This window comes from Leptonotus elevatus, chromosome 7 (assembly GCF_054856555.1).
Source record: "Leptonotus elevatus isolate MCC_2025b chromosome 7, RoL_Lele_1.0, whole genome shotgun sequence".
In the NCBI taxonomy this organism is placed as follows: domain Eukaryota; kingdom Metazoa; phylum Chordata; class Actinopteri; order Syngnathiformes; family Syngnathidae; genus Leptonotus; species Leptonotus elevatus.
The window spans coordinates 2,579,313-2,597,319 of NC_141245.1; the positions used below are offsets into that span (position 1 = coordinate 2,579,313).

Consider the following 18,007-nt stretch of genomic DNA (forward strand, 5'->3'; position numbering starts at 1 on the left):
GGCCTCAGTATAGCATCTCTGCTTTTTGCAGATTATGTGGTGCTGTTGGCTTCATCAAGCCCTGATCTCCAACTTTCACTGGATTGGTTCGCAGCCGAGTGTGAAGTGGTTGGGATTAGGATCAGCACCTCCAAATCCAAGACCATGGTCCTCAGTCGGAAAAGGGAGGCGTGCGCTCTCCGGGTCGGGGATGAGATCCTGCCCCAAGTGGAGGAGTTCAAGTATCTTGAGGTCTTGTTCATGATTGAGGGTAGAAGGAAGTGGGAGATCGACAGACGGATCAGTGCAGCGTCTGCAGTGATGAGGGCTCTGTCGGTCTGTTGTGATGTAGAAGGAGAAGAGCCAAAAGGCGAAGCTCTCAATTTACCGGTCGATCTATGTTCCTACCCTCACCTATGGTCACAAGCTGTGGGTCGTGACCGAAAGAACAAGATCCCGGATACAAGCGGCCAAAATGATAATGATAAAAGTTTGCTTAGCACATAATGTAACATGCTCGTTTGGCTGCATCATAAAAGTTTGCTAAGCGCATTCTAGTGACTGACAGTCTTGGTGTTGCCAGGGATTTTTATTCCTTTGCCCATCTGTTTTCCTTGACTGATCCTATTTGAGGTTTACTGAAGGGTGCTTTGAAAAGGGCTCCAGTGTGAATGCTCTTATACCTGCTGCGCTCCTCACGAGGATTTAATCTTGGTATCCCCGGAATTAAATGTTGTTTGACTCATCAGTGGAAAGGCATTCAAATCTGACCATATTTTATACTAGGGATACACCCTCGGGAGTTAAAAAAAAATGCCTTGAAAAAAAAAAGTTCCTTGAGTGGAATACATTATTTATAGTGTGTATGCATAAGAGTAACTCCTGCTTTTTTTTTCTCCTGTAGCCTTGTTTTCTGAACACACACACACACACCCCTTTCCGGTTTAAATGGTTTTATGACTGCTTGTTGCTAAGCAGGGTTCAAGGGCTCAATCATTATCTCCCACCTTCGTCAATGAAAAAATGTGCATACTGTATGCCAGTCCAGCCCACAAGGCTGTTAGAATTGCATACTGCCTCAGAGAACCTTCAGCAACAGGAAGTATGAGACAGACGTGTGTCAGAAAAGTTCCAGGACTGGTGTCACTAAAGATATCAAATCCAATTTACCAACTACAACTTTTCCCCTTAAAAAGAATCCCCAAATAATCCCCCTGGAGTCTAACACTCATTCCCGACTGGCCTTATGCTTTCATGCATTGCTGGGGGGATTCTTCTGGCATCCTCAGCATTCCTGTCGTCACTCGCATCTTGATGTTGTCCACGTCTTCAAAATGTGTCCCCATGATAGCCCTTCTTGAGCTTGGGAATGAGAGAAAATCACATGATGCAACCAGGACATGGAGGTAAGGACTAGAGGTTGCTCCTTGTGTGGAGGCGCATGGTGAAAAAAGCCATGAGTTGTATTGCCACAACTGTCACTTCTTCTCGTGCACTTAATGAGAAAAACACAGCCAGATCTCTTTGTCAAAGTCCTGGTTGATCGTGGGATCGTCATAGTTTGGGTTTGAAAGATAACTTCAGTGACACCAGTGTAGACCTTTTCTGATAAACCTCATACTGTATAGACATTTCACAAATGAATCACTGATATTGTCACCCTTCAGTGAAGTTTAACTAAATTTAATTCTTGTCACTAGTGTAGTCAATGCAATTTTGTTGTAGGTACTAGATAAATGATGTAATCAAAATCGCTACGGTTGCTTATAAATACCATAAAATGACATAAAATGGAGAGGCTAGCTCGTCACAAAAACTATTCATTCATCCTATTCCTACTAATAACTATACTCTTCTCCCCAGGTCAGTCACAGATCCCAGAGATGGAAAGCGAGTTGCCCTCAAAAAGATGCCCAATGTCTTCCAAAACCTTGTTTCTTGCAAGAGGGTATTTCGAGAACTGAAGATGCTATGTTTCTTTAAACATGAAAATGTAAGTATGACACATTTAATTAATAATAAACAAACAAACATTAGCATGAACAGTAAATATTAAACAGAAGTACTTGATAGCAAATAAAATAAAATAAAATAAAAATAAGGAGTTGACATTAATGTGCACTCCTTCACCAATCACATATTTATATTGTGCTGTTATACTGCACAAAATTCAATGGTGTAACTGAGCCAGCACGATTTGCCATCTAAAGCCTGGTCAACATACTGTATAACTGTTATTTTAAATGCGAGAGAATCCGCACATTGTAATACATTCCGGTATTTAAACAAATCATGGATGTTCTTACTGATCTTGTAGTGAGTTGTGTACTTGAAATGACCAACACAGCACATCACACACTTTCATCTGGCTCAAACTCGTCCCAGTCGTTTTTGTGTATGTAGATCAGGCATTGCAGCAAAAGTCATGGTATGCAAAAATTAAAGGTGAGGTCTTAAGTTTTGACCGTTTCTGTTTGTAAACAATTCAAAATGGACTCCTCCCATGGCTCAACAGATACTAGCTCAACGTTCAACGCCCCCTGCCTCTGATCGCACTCAGCCCAGCACCGGTAGCTTGCTGTACTGCAGCAGAGGGTGTCTGTACATTACTGATCCGAGACTGTGCGCCGACAGGGATAATCAGCTTGCATCACGGTTAGTCGCGTCATACCTGGTGTGGAGAAAAAAAGAAAACGGCATTCACCTTTTAGCTTAGCTTCACCTATTTCCCGGTGTAAATATAAGGATATAAGAAAAGTTTGACCCTTGTTCTATATTGCCGGGTTACACTTGTCAATGTGACTTAGCATGGCTTGGGGGTTGATGACAAAATCACCATCACACATTAACAGAAGCCCAGAGGGGTTGATTGAGAAGGATTTCATGTGTATACATCCAGTGTTTATGAAGTGTTTATTTCTGAATGAAAACTTTGGACCCTCCCTTTAAAAGGCTAGGAAAGAGATAAAGTTGATGAGCAGGGTACCCTATTTAAATTGGTATGTACCTAATACACAGCATAAGTGATTTCTGTGAGTGTGTGAATTATAAATAGGGCTGTGCATGAATCAGCAGTGACTCGAACTGAGATGTGAAAATGAACGCCCAATCAGAATTTAGAATTTCAGTGAGAATAACTCATAGGATATTATCGTGTGTCCTAGTGTCACAGGAATGTGTGAATATACTCAACGTATGTGAATATGAGGCTTGGTAAAGCACTTTGGACAACATATAGAGAAACTAAAGTGCTATATAAGTGCACTCCATTTACAATTATTTATCAAATTTAATTAGTCTTTTTTGGGGGGACTCTGACGTCATTTTCGGTAAATGTACAATTAGTAACCCATTCGAGTTGATTCGGGATTCACTGCTTAAACGATATATAATAGCGAAGGTGGATTTTGTGTGCAAGCATATTAATTAACAAAGACTACTTGACATGAATAATGTCTTAGCAAGAATTATTTCAGTGTAAATGCAAAAATGTTGATCATTTTTAACTTTTACTATAAAGTTATTGCTGACTAAAGAAAAAAAAACAATATCAGAACTAGAACTGCGAGCAGCTATAATAGGCCCTTGCAGCCAGGGGCCACTTTGGTGTACTGGCATGTTAAAAAATCGGACATTCGTAGCTCACTTCCTGTTCATTTTAGCATATGGCTTAAAGATACTTTTTTGTAGGTCTTGGGCTCCCTCATATACCCAAATTTTTTTGTAGATCTTGCTTAAATGTACAACCGAGGCTGCTTTGTTAAAAATTTCAAGGGGGTGCGAGTGAGTCATTTTTGTAAAAATGGCATAGAACCCGATTGCTCATTTTGCCAGACCAGATGTGTGTGCCAAGTTTCAGGAGTTATTGTGCATGTTTAGGCCCTCAAAATCGGCGTTGTTTTCTTGGCAAAAAATGCCTTGCCACGCCCACAGTGATTCGCGAAAACGCACAAACTTCGTTTTGTGACATCATGAAAGCCTAAACACTCTTCTGAGCAAATATAAGGTAGATCCAGTTAAAGTGGTTGGATTAAAAATGTCGAAGGAAAATTGTAAAAACTATTTTTTTTTAAATGCTTGTACACAGGCACAGCCACAGGCGCTACCAGTAAGATGAAATATAAGTTCGTAGATGTCTTCAGGACTGGACTGTCATCAAATGTGTGACATTTTGAGACAATAGGATCATCTGGGTCAAGTTAAAGCAGCTTTTATTGTCACGATAAAACATCAGCGTTTGCGGCACCGTAATGGCCACGCCCTTTGACGAAAAGTTACAATATTGGGTGTGGGGCATGATTAACATCTTAAGGCTTTTCTGACAAAATTTCAACCGGATCCCTTCAACGGTCTCGGTGTAGCAGATAAAACCATACATTATGACATTTGTTGTCACCACTAAGTGGCGATATATGTAGAACCAAATTTTATCATAGATGTTCTCAGGCCGTGACTATTTAGATGTATGAGAAGTTTGGGATTTTTTGGAGCTTGTGTAGTGGCGTTATTAAGCATTTCCTCTTTCTGGACAAATTAAATTTGAATATTTGATGCTCCGCCCTCGTCATAGAGTATTTCAAAAACTCGAGATTTCCCCCCCAGTTGTTGTCCCAGGTCTTGAGATGATACATGCCAAGTTTGAAGTCAATCAGATGGAAACTGTTGGTAAGGAGGTAAAAAGTATGACTGTAGTGAATGTGCAAAAAAAAAGGGGCCAAAATAGGACATTAAAAAATTCATAGCTCATTTCCTGTAAAATTTTAGCACATGGTCCCAATAGACTTTTTTGTGCGTCTCGGAATTTTGCAACTGCCTGCCAATTTTTGTAGCTGTAGGTCAAATGTGCCGGCATTGGGTTTTTTATTTTTGTCCTAGGGTTTTAATAGGAGGGGCGAGCTTGGTTTAGATCCAGTCACTGCACATATAAACAGTAATTCACAGTAATTCAGATGTGGTCTCAACCATGTGTTTTTATGCTCTTTCCTCAGGTGCTCTCTGCTCTTGACATCCTGCAACCGCCACACATTGACTACTTTGAAGAAATGTATCCTTCACAATTACAGTTGCCTTGAGCTTATCTTTTGCTGTAACAAAAATTTTAAGAAGGATATTTTACAGAGGCTTCGTTAACTACAACGGGCTTATGTGCAGTCTGTTACTTGAAAGTTACTACCTTGAGGTGTCCCTGCTGAAAGTGATTTGTGTCCCGCTTACATGCTCTGGCTAATGTGATCCTCCTGTGGTTTAAGCTTTTGGATTAGCTCCAGTATCTCACACATGTGATTGACTGATGACCAGATCATGTGGTCTGGTTAGGCAGGAGAGGCGCAACCTACCTGTCCCCTTCCCCTTCCACAACATGTTTTGCTGCTTAAGTAACCAGCCGAAGCTCGTTGCGAGCTGCGACCTCTGACTCATGATGTGTTGCTCCACTTGAACGCACGTGCGTCTAGCAACTCAAACCAATGGACCATCTCGGGTTGATTCTCAGTTTTGCTGTTTAATGTGTTTTAATTAGATAAAATATGCAAATTTTGCCTGCAAACTGCAATGCGAAAGTGCTTATTTCGTGTGTTGGCACACGGCGGCTGTAGATGTGCGGTGACTAAGATTCATTTGGGGTGGTTTGGATGCTTAGTCTGGTGGAGGGGCAAGAAAAGCCTGGCGGGCTGCCAGGCTAATAAAATACTGGTGGAAACCCTAAGTAACCTCACCCCTACCCCAACAAACAAACTAATAACTAATGTGCCATTTTAGTCATCTGGTCTGTGCGTTACATTTATTTTCTTTATCAATCCAATAATGTCAATGATTTCATAAAAATAGCTGAATTGCTATACACCTCCAGTGACTACACACACATGAATTGCTGACAGTTGGCGAGCTTTCACACAAGAAACATTGCTTGTTTGCCATTATATCACCATTATAGATGTTGAATCACACATGCTGACCTTCAACAGTTTTTCAATGTATTTAATGAATGTGTATGAAATAATTATTCTTTCTATCAGTCAGAAAAGCGACTCACAGTCCACAATGGAGCCCAGAAAGTACCGTGCCATTGTCAGCATATGGCAGTGCTGTGCTCAATTGGTGTAATGCGTAGAAGAAGTGCGGCGTTCTTCTCATAGACATACATAAACACTAGAGCAAGCCTCGGCTGGTTGAGAAAACTCCATTCACTCTTGAGTTAACATTGTTTAGCTCCAATAAATTCATCATAATTTGTTGAATTCTTTACCGATTTTGACACAGATTGGTTTGTTATAAACGTAAGACATGCCGTTATACTGTACAGACACGTAGGTAATTTTATAACCAGAGCTTTCATAGATAACCTTGCAAGATGAATTCTCGCGGGATTTGTGAGTTTACAAACCCCAGAGAGTCCATCTTGAACTCAGCCCGCTGATTGTCAGCCATCAGAGGGTCATTTAATCGAGTTGGTCACCATTTTGACTTGTGACGTAAGCTCGGAATTGTCAATTGATTTGAGATAGAAATGTATTGTGCTCTGTTAGCACATCTTTTTATATTATTCTTAAGACCATGTGGTAGTGTTTGTCCAACATTAGCAATGTCCGTATAAAATGAATGGATAACACAATATGGGTAGACAAACATTCACACTCAGATTCACACCCGTTGCATGGTGAGAACTGAGCCCACGTTGCCTGCAGCTACTGCTGTAAGGCCAGTGATAGTGACACTATTCTGTCCGTGACATATCTAAAAATATTAAAGGGGAAGTCAACTTAAAAAACATTCTTTACAATAGTATGTTCTATGTCCCTTAATATTGTATTTGTGGAATATATGATCTATGTAGCAAAATCCGCAATACATTTTGTGATACTGCACTAAAAATTTGGTAGTATAAATATACACCAGTAAAAGTGATGCATTCCCTAATTCATACTAACTTTCACCAGTTAACTAGACCCATTCTATACCGCTTATCCTCATTAGGGTAGTGAGTGCACTGGAGCCTATCTCTGCTGACTTGGGCAAAAGATGGGGTATACACCCTGGACTGGTTACCACCCAATCACAATATTCACATTCACACCCAAGACCAATTTAGAGTCCTCAATGAACTTAACATTCATGTTTTTGGAATACCAGGAAAAAACACAAGCAAGCACTGGGGAGCACATGCAAACTCCACACAGGAAGGCTGAAGCCCGGATGCAAAACCCCAGATGTGCTGACCACTTGACCCTTTTGCCTACTAATCAAACTGAATTTCATTAGTATTTGAAAAATGCCAACACATAAATTGGAGGTTGGACAGATTATAGTACTTTTGTTCATTATTTGGGTGAAAGTGGCCTGTCCAAGGGTGAATGTTAAAAGAATAAACTTATTCTCTTGTTGGATAATAAGGTTTTGGCTGCCTTGTGCTTTTATGCTCTAGGTTATGTTTTCCATTTTGCCTTAACTTCCCATCGACCAGATATGTAGTGACTGAACTGATGCAAAGTGACCTCCATAAGATCATCGTGTCACCACAGCCCCTTAGCTCAGACCACGCCAAAGTTTTTCTCTATCAGATTCTACGAGGTAGCATGTTGTATGAGTTCTTCTAAATACAGTACTGCACTGCGGATCTGTTTTAACATGCCATTGTTGTGATCAACTATCACCAGGACTGAAGTACCTTCATTCTGCTGGCATTCTTCACCGAGACATTAAACCTGGCAACCTCTTGGTCAACAGCAACTGTGTACTGAAGGTGTGTTGGCATGTGACATTAATTATAAGAGACAAGGAATAGTGAAGCCAGTTCTGTTATTTTCTTATTTCAATTGATTGTTTTTATTTCTGTAGAGCACGTTGTGTTGCATTTTTAATGTATGAAAAATGCTAAACAAGGTTTGATTTGATTAGATGAGAGATCAACAGCTCAGATTTTATTTCCTGGTACAGTATTTCTATCTGGATCTCATACATAATTTAGTAGACATCATGATAATAAAACCGCAATTATTTTAGCTGTTCAAAAGTATTGGAATAGATGGACTTAAAATAGATTAATGCTTCCTAACCACATATAAATTGCTGGCTTTGTACTTTTACAGTATTCAGAGGCGGGCAATATACATATTTTTGTTGGTCCGTCATTCGTCGGCGCTCTGGCCCCTCTTCCGTCAACGTCAGTCCACCATTTTTAGCAAGTGGAAACAACCTGTAATCGTCGGTCTGCCATTTTATTTTACCCACTCTTCCTTTGTCACTTTGCCACCGCTATTTTAGGACCGACCGACAAAAGTGGGGATTCCGTCAGTCCGTCACGCTAAGTGAAAAAAAAAAAAAGCACTGAGACTCCACTTAGTCGACTGTTGCCAAGTAAATTCACAATATAAACAATTCACATTGAGATGAAACACATCATTAAACTAGTTAGCATACTAGCCGTAGCCGTAGCCGCAATAGCATAAACTGGCGTGACATCACACACGAGCATACGCACATATTTACAATCACAGTGTAACCCACAAAAAATCTAAAATTCCATCACAAGACAACACTGCCGTGTGTCCCGTTTCTCTCTCTCAAATTTATTTTTTAACATCTTATTCAAATTTCTATCCGTTTATTCTAGGATAACCGGACATTATTTCAAATTGACAGTGCAGAAAATGCTGTCACTAATTATTATGATTCAGTTACTTGTCTGGTCTGTAACATGCAGCGTTAATGGTGGTATCTCACTGAGTGACGCATGCTTGAGAAGGTGTGCACAGTAGCACAAGTAACAACTGTTGTTTTTTTCCTAAGGGTTCCAGCAATGTTAAGTCTCTCTGTCTGTCTCTCTATCTCGCGGGCTTTCTTTCTCGTGCACTCTTTCTCTCTCTCACGCTATTTCTCTCTCGCACACTCTTTCTCTCTCGCACGCTCTTTCTCTCGCACAATATCTCTCTCTCGCACTCTCTCTCTATCGCTCTCTCTCTAACCCATTGGCATTACAGTGCAAGCTTTTTCAGTTGTTATTGTTTGTGTTGGGGCTACACCAGAAGATGCAAACCAGTAATTGCCAAGAAGAAGACATTTGGAATTTGCAAGAAAATGCAGAGATGAGCCTCAACATTTGTGGAACAATATTAAGTTTATATTAATGCTAATAGATGAACCTTGACCAAAACGATGGAAAAGAAAAAGTGGAAAAAGACATGATATGCTTAAGATCTTACAAGCTGATCTTCTGGGACTGCTTCAATTATCTCCATGGCTTTCACACATGATAAGAGCAGCAGTGAACTCTGAAAACTATAGGTTTTTGTACTCGCTATTTGTTTTCTAGTTTCACTCTATTTCATAACTATTGTAAACTTGTAATACTTTTGCTAACATAAAAAGTTAGGGATTACATTTCCCTGTATATCAGAATCAGTTGTGACAACCTGGAAATCAAAGCTGGTTCTTGTTGATGTTTCAAATCCAAAATAATGGATTGAAACTTCTCTTATCTTCTATTTTCTATCTATTATTCTATTCTATTTCAGATCTGTGATTTTGGCCTGGCACGAGTGGAGGAGACTGATGAGTCGCGGCACATGACTCAGGAAGTAGTGACACAATACTACCGGGCACCGGAGATCCTGATGGGAAGCCGTCACTACTCCAACTCCATCGATATCTGGTCTGTGGGCTGTATCTTTGCTGAGCTGCTGGGGCGAAGAATTCTTTTTCAAGCCCAGAGTCCCATCCAGCAGGTAAACGATGGAAATCAATATACAGTTTGGACAGTGAAGTTTGTTGTTCTACCTGTTGATAAAAACATATTTAGGATACAATCATATAATCAAGATAGAATTAAAGTGCAGACTCTCAGCTGTAATTTAAGTGTATTCACATCCAAATTGGAGCAAGGGTTTATGAATTATAGCTCTTTAATATGTAGCCGTCTTTTTTTCAAGGGACCAAATGTAATTGGACAATTGACTCAGAAGGCTGCAATAAAAAAGCTGCATGGGCTCTTCCCCCATTAACCCCTTGAATTAAAGCTTAAAGTCTGCACTTCAATTTTGTTGTAGTTGTTTCCGTTTAAATCCAAGCTGGGAGCATTGCAGAGCCCAAATCCTGAAAATGGTGTCACTGTCCAAATATTTCTGGGCCTAACTGTGTACATTGTGTTCAGTTTATTATGCATATAGATTTGAACTTAAATTGCTAGGTTTTTCCCATCTGTTTAGGTCACTAATGTCAATCTAAGACAGGTTTGATTATTTCTCTGAAGAACCTAATCAAATGAAAATTACTAATGAGGTTGTTCCTACAATTTAAGTAAGTCTGTTTTATGCACAATTGGTTGGAAGATTTTTCTGTTGACAAAAAGCACAAAATAGTTCAGAATGAAAACACTGGACAGCTCAAGAGAACAAGGCAGTGTTAATGTTTGACTCGGAGAGAAAATTGGCAGCAAGCAGTTACATTGAAGCTGCTGGAGTTGTAAGAAGCTCTCCATGCAAGATCCTCTTAATGCTTGTCACGCATTAAGGTGTACTTTGGCTACTTGAATGCTCGCAATGAGAAATGTTTGCAATGGGTTCAGAAATGCATGACGAAAAATACTATTGAAGCTTTCACTGCTGGGCTATAAAGGGACAAAGTCTCATGGTGTGACCCCCATCATCCCTTCCCGTAAACTCTATTTAAATCCACTCTTAAAAGGAAGTCAATGCACAGGCTGAAGAATTTATCATCATTTTTTTTTATTTATCAAAATTGGGATTCAAGACTACGCCATCACATGATCGTCAAAGCTTTGTTTTTTTCTTTTCAGCACTCCTGACTAATCCACAATTTGTTGTGTCAACTATCTCACACATGAACACAGTGTCCCTCCTCTCTTGGAAATCTCACCGATCAGAAGCAGCATGCTATTAGTGACAGGCCATGCAAACCAATCAGCTTGCAAGCTAACGTGCGCCACACAGAGGCACAAATATGGGTGCAAGTGAAAGCTTACAAGCTGTGCTCCTCCCATGGTGTTTATCCTCTCCTCTAAGTAACTAATCCTCGCCTCTGTGGCGACAAAGAAGCTACACTTACAATTAGCATCGTTATCACTAGAAGCAGACAAGGAGTAGCCTAAGGTTGGTATCTCACTGAGCGGCGCAGGCTTGCGAGGGTGCGCGGATGTAGTGTTGGTATTTTGTCAGGTTTCGTTCAAGACCAAAATGTTGCAAAGAAGTTCGGCAGACCCCTCACAAACCATTTTTATGTCTAGACCTCTACTAGGCCACTCCTAAACCTTGATTTTGCTTTGTTTAAGCTATACAGACTTGTTGATGTGTTTTCAATCTTTGTGGTGGTGCAGAACTCAAATGCACTTCAGCTTGAGGTCACAAACTGTTAGCCAAACACTCTCCCTCAGGATTTTCTAGTAATGAGCAGAATTTTTGGTTCCATCAATCACAAAGTCATCCAGGTCCTGAACTAGATAGGCAGCCCCAGATCATCACACTACAACCACCATGTTTTACTGATGGTGTGATGTACTTTTTCTGAAATTCTATGTTCAATTTAAGCCAGATGTAATCAGACACACGCCTTCCAAAAAGGTCAACTTAGGTTTTGTCAGTCCATAGAATATTCTGTCAAAAGTATTGGGAATCATTCAGATGTGTTTTGCAAAAGTAAGATGAGCCGTTGTTTTTTTGGGTAGCAGTGGTTCTCACCTTGGAACTCTGCCATGGGTGTCATTTTTGCCCATTCTCTTCCTCATTGAGTCATGAGCACTGTCTTGAACTGGGGCCAGTAGACTATATTCAGTCCCAGTCTAAACTAGAGTAAACTCTACATTTGGAAGAGTAAAATATTCACACACAAAAATAATCCATCAAAGACTAAGGAACGATCACAGAACCTTTACGTTGGGAGATGGCCAATCAAACCGCTGAGCCATGCCAGTCTTGCTGTGTGTCAGTATATCTCTGGTGTCAGTGTCAGGTGGAATCCTCCTACCTTCGACCATTGTTGGTCTTCTTTTGGACACACCAGAAATGTAATCCAAAAGTAGATGTAGCATAACTCAAGTGATAGAGTTCCTGTCTCCCACACTGAAGGTTGTGGAATTGTACCTGAACCCTTGAGGGATTTATTATTATATATTTTTTTTATTATATATAATATGTTACTCTGTTCCGAGTGTAAAGTTTGCTCTGTTTAGACTGGGACCAGATAGTCTTTTTTTTTAAGAGTAGAATTTACTAAATATACTGTGTAGTGTCCTGGGTTCCTTTGTGTCCTGGCTGTCGCTATGCTTTTGGGGTTATTTCTGTTGGCTGGCCACTCCTGGGAAGGTTCACAACTGTTTCATGCGTTCTCCATTTGTGGATAATGGTTCTCACTGTGATTTGCTGGAGTCCTCAAGATTAATGATAATGGATGACTATGTAACCCTTTTTAGACAAATACATGTCATTTACTTTATTTATCTTCTTTTCTTGAAGTTTTTTTGGGGGGGTAATAGCATTTTATTGCAGGTTTTTGAGATCTTTTGGTCGACTTTATTTTGTCATACAGGTTCTATTTAGGGTTTTCTTGATCAAACAGGTCTGGCGGTAATCAGGTTTGGGTGTGGTCATTGAAAATGAACTGAAAGATGTGATTAGCCAGAATAAATTACCGATTTAAAAAAAGTTGGCCAAGGACTTTTTTTACATAGGTAACTTTGAATAGCTTTTTTTCTTTCCCCTTTATAAATCAAATCACCATTTAAAAATGACAGTTACATAGGTAACTAAAATAGAACTGCATTTTATGTTTACTTAGGTTATCATTGATCGATCTTTACATTTGTTTGATGGTCTTGAACATTAAAGTGGGAAATCTATACAAAAAAAGTAAGACTATTCCAGTGGGGCAAATAGTTTTTCATGGCACTGTATCTGATACTTAGATATGGTCCTTGTTTTAACACATTGAGTTTTCTCTGTCTAGCTGGACTTGATCACTGACCTGTTGGGGACTCCTTCAATGGAGGCGATGAGGACAGCATGTGAAGGAGCTCGTGCACACATTCTCAGAGGACCGAACAAACAGGTAATCAGGTTGATCTCGTAAGGAATTTGGTCTTCTGACATGCTGAGTTTGTTGTTGAGTCACATGACGTCCAAAGTGCTAGTACAAAAACCAATGATTCAATTTTGTAGAATATAGAACATTCATGGAGGGTGCTGCACATCTTTTTTCATTCGCCAGCATTACATTATTTGATCATTGTGTGAAGGCTGTGGCCTTATGTGAAAGCTGTGGCCCTCACACATACGTTATTTATTTTTATTTTTTAATTCTTCCCATTTTTTGGCATCTATCTACTTCCACATAATTCATCTGATTCTTGTCTTTCCTTTTTTAACATTCCAAATATTCACGCCATTCTTGCTTCCATTTTTCTTATTCCAAATATTCACGCCTTACCCACCGTTCCTAATTTGTACCCTAATTTTCCTCATTCGTTCTTAATGGCAGATTCAACATTACACATTTACATCATTTTAAAGTGGTATTCAAATCATGTAACTCATTCATTTCACTTTAGGGATGATTATTAGTCCATTCCCTACTTGATTCTTCAAACCTTACCTCATACCCTACTTGATTCTTAACACCTTTACCCCTTTCTGCTTTTCCCACTACAATTTCTACATTTATTCACCGATTCAAATCGTTCCAACTTTCAACTTTTCAGTGTTTACCTGCTGACTACTTGAACATTTCTTGATTGATTCAAATCATTTCAACTTCAACATGTTCAGCTATTTACAGCTCATTGTATATCATTCCATGTCACTTATTATACTTCACATCTTTCAATATCATTCCACATAATTCATGTTTTTTTATTCAGCCTCACAGCCTTCACACGCAATTTCTTCAGAAATTGCACATGTCTCGTTTAATATTTAAATGTATTAAATGATTCATAGTCATTTAAATCTGTGTCACATTTACACTTGTCTTCCCTATGGGGTTGCGACTTTATTCTTTTGGAATTAAGGATTATTTGTTTTCAAGAGGGTGTTGTCATAGGCTTCATTGCTTGTTTGGTAGAAAAACATGCAAGCTTTCACTTATGGTCCCCGGGGTCTTGCAGGCAACGACTGCACTACTGAGAGGAGGATTTAGTGGAGCGTTGGGCTGCATATAGCATAGGCCTCAAAAGCCAACTGTCTCTCTGACACTGCAATGAAGCCTGAGAACAAACCGGCTGCAACTAGTGTCTCTTGGGAGGTGACTTGGTGGAGAATGCGGAAATGGATTTCCCGCCTGTTTAATCGGATCTTTGAGGTGTATGGCGAGCCTTCCGGTGTGGAGGATGATGCGGAGGAAACCGACTCAGACCTTCCCGGAGACTAGTGGGCGGAGGACCACCAGTATGCCTTCCTGCTGCTCAGACTTTGCGGCCTCTCCCTTGGAGTGGTGGAAGCCGTGGTGACTTATGAGAATTGTGGGTTGTTGCTCACCTGATAATTTGGGAGGCTGTTTCCACTCATCGCAGAAATGGCTGCCTCGTGAGTACAGTGTTTAATTGGGTCGTTAGCGTAGCTTAGGTGCTACGAAGAACTCTGCCGACTCTTTTATTAGGGCTGTGCAATTAATCAATACTACATTGTGATTTTAATATTGACTTCTCTCGATCAAAAAACATTTTAATCTGAGAAAAACAATTAATGTGCTACTGCACAACCCTGAATGTATTGTGGTGCTTGCAGCAAGTGTGTGACCTGTATATTACTCTGCTTTCCTTAAACGTACTTTAAGTTGTTTAACTCATTTAACCCGTGGGCGTTATTTTTTTGGGATTAAATTCTTGTAATTGTTGCCAAAATCTGGCATTTCCTTTGAAGTGTGATAACTTAGTCATTTATGAATATTTTTTTCACTTTCAACCGCTCAAAATGTTCACTGGCATCAGACCTATCTATACATATATAGTTTTTTTTTTATTGCCCTCTATGGACAATAATAGCAGTATTATGCTAACAGCAAAATTAACTATGCTGTGTATATATATGTAAAATAAAGGTCTAATTTGAATATTTCATATGACATATTTAGAGGCTTGAATAAGTCCATAAGTCATAACAATATAATTTTTTTATGCATGCCCAGTTTTTCACAATGGCATTTTTCTGAATAGCACAAAACTCTTGTAATTTTGCCAAAATCAGGCATTTCCTTTGAAGTGAGATAACTTAGTCATTTATGAATATTTTTTTCACTTTTAACCGCTCAAAATGTTCAGTGGCATCAGACCTATCTATACATATATAGTTTTTATTTTTTTATTATTATTTTTTAATGCCCCCTATGGACAATAATAGCGGTATTATGCTAATAGCAAGACTAACTATGCTGTATATATATATATATATATATATATATATATATATATATATATATATATATAAAATAATAATTTGAATATTTCATATGACATAGTTAGAGGCTCAAACAAGTCCATAAGTCATAACAATAGAATTTTTTTATGCATGCATTTTGTATTCATTTATTAGCCTTTGGCGTCACCTAGTGGATTTTTGTGTTAACACTCTCAACACACAACTTCCTCTATTTTCATGTTTATGACTCGTCAAAGAAGCGATTGCATCAGTAATCACGGAAAATGCGTTATAACACATCAGGTTTACAGCATATCAAAAACTGATTTATAATGGGAGTCAATGAGCCAAAATCGGGCATTATTACAACAATTTAGTGTGAATCTCTCCCTCCTGTTTGGTAATAATTATAAATTACAGCATGGCGCCAATTTGAACTTCTACATTTTTAAACAATCCTGGTAAAATGTCAGGTCCCTAGTGTATTTTTTTCAAATGCTTTTTCTTTGATAAAAAACAGAAAAAAGCCAGAAAATGGACAAATAACGCCCACGGGTTAAACCCCAAAACATGTAAATATGTTTTTTAATACTTTGCATACAGAAGGCTTTGATGCAGCCTCTGACCTGAAGAGAATGTTTGAAGCAATGGTAGTTATTACAGAAAACGGCCAGCAGATGGCAGCAGAGTATAAAAGATCAACCAGGGCCATGTTGAAAACAAGCTGATTTACCCACAGTTCTAAGCAGATTTGTGAATAAGGATTAAACTTAGCTTTTGAGCAGCACTCAACTTAACTTAACTTAACATTCTCACCACCCTGCTTCACTGTAGGGAGAAGGTACTTTTGCTGGTATGCAGTGTTGACTTTTCACCAAACATGACTGTTTTAGTTGTGACCAAACAGTTCAATTTTGGACTCATCTGTCCACAGAAGAGACTTCCAAAAAGCTTCAGTCTTGTCCAGGTACTCACTGGCAAAGTTGAGATGGGCAGCTTTGATCTTTTTTGTGAGCAGAGGCTTCTACCTAGCAAGCCTTCCATGATAGCCTTGTCGATGGACTTTTCTTCTGATTGTTGAAGCATGCACATGTGTCCCAGATGTGAGGTTCGAGTTGGCTTTTTACCTGAATTATCATTTTTCTTGTGGTTCTTGCTGATATTTTAAAAGGTCGTCCACTTCTAGGCAGGATTGTAGTAATTTTCAGTGTTCTCTAGTTGCAGATGATCTGCTTCACAGTGAAATGATGTAGCTCCATTTTTTTTAGATTACTTTATTGCTTTCCCCAGACAGATGTGCTGTCACTACCCACTTCTTGAGGTCCCCTGAGATTTATCTTCCTCTCAGCATGACTGACCTGTATGGGTTCACCTGGGTAAGACTAAAGTGATGTGGTTTTGTCTCTGTTTCAGTCATTGGTCCATTTCAGTGGTTAGTTTAGCTACCAACTTGTCCTACCTGATCCTACTTGACTGCTTGTTTTAAGCAATGCAGCTCAGGGTTACTTACTTTTGCACCTACATGAATTGACCAAAAACTCCTTTTATTTAGGTTTTGACTACACAATTGATTAAAAAAACCAAAAACAAAAAAAGAACAATGCATTGAATTGATAAACCACCTGTTAAACAAAATCAGGTTGAAACAATTGGAAAGTCCAAATTGTTCAAGAGGTTCACAAACTTTTGACTAACACTATATATATATATATATTTTATATATTGTTGTTTTTATTTCCATTTATATTAATTGTTTTATTTAATTTTGAGTTTGAGTTTATTTGAACATGAAAAAGAATAACAACAAAGCAAAAACACTAAGAGTAATAAACCTACAACAACAAAATAAAATAAAATAGCTACAAAACAAGCAAAATTCAACAAAGCGCACCTAACAAGGAGTGGAAAGAAGCTGCAAGACTTATTAAATCCCCTCCCTTCTTAATATTTTCTTAGTTTACATCAATGGTAATTAAATAAAAAATACAAAAATATATTGCTGATTATATATTAATTCAAATTGTATTTTTATTTTCACTTTCAGTCATTTATTTATTTATTTAGTCAGTTATTTATTTTCAATTTTGTCAGTTTTGGTCCTCCATAGCTGCCTGGCAGGTTCTCCTCATTCTACAGAGGACCACTGGAGCACTGACAAAGTGACCTTCAGGTTGTCGGTCGCCTCCCTGATCAAGGCTCTTCTCACCTGATTGCTCAGTTTAGATGGGCAGCCAGCTCAAGAGTCCTAGTGGTTTTGAATTCAGTCATTATGGGATGTAAGGTGTTGAATTATGAGGGTGGAAAAAAAAGAATTATTGTATTTTGGAATGAGGCGCTGTGGAAAAAGGGAAGCACTGTGAATACTTTCCGGATGGATTGTGTATTATGTTGTATAAGTGCTGAAAGAGGTGCAAGAAGATGGTTAATGTCATGATTTTTGTTTGGTTTCCAGCCATCCCTTCCTGTTCTTTACACACTGTCCAGTCAAGCGACTCATGAAGCTGTTCACCTTCTCTGCAGGATGCTGGTGTTTGATCCGGTGAGTTATTGTATCCCACCAGATTGGAGTCATTTTTCATATGGTTTGTCAAGCACACATCACTTGTAAGATACATAATTTCAAAGTTACCAACTTCCTCACTAGATAGATTTGGTTGTTTTTAGAATGTATG

At 38.9% G+C, this 18,007-nt stretch overlaps 1 protein-coding gene across 1 annotated transcript in view; it reads left to right on the forward strand.

The window, feature by feature from the left end:
- The window catches only part of nlk2 (nemo-like kinase, type 2), a 40,468-nt gene that overhangs the window by 8,420 nt on the left and 14,041 nt on the right, over window positions 1–18,007 (forward strand). The window contains exons 2-8 of the mRNA XM_086081303.1: window positions 1,843–1,972; window positions 4,968–5,023; window positions 7,439–7,545; window positions 7,632–7,717; window positions 9,489–9,698; window positions 12,931–13,032; window positions 17,788–17,874. Coding sequence (XP_085937429.1) covers window positions 1,843–1,972; window positions 4,968–5,023; window positions 7,439–7,545; window positions 7,632–7,717; window positions 9,489–9,698; window positions 12,931–13,032; window positions 17,788–17,874 — 778 coding nt within the window. The remainder of the gene's footprint in view (window positions 1–1,842; window positions 1,973–4,967; window positions 5,024–7,438; window positions 7,546–7,631; window positions 7,718–9,488; window positions 9,699–12,930; window positions 13,033–17,787; window positions 17,875–18,007) is intronic.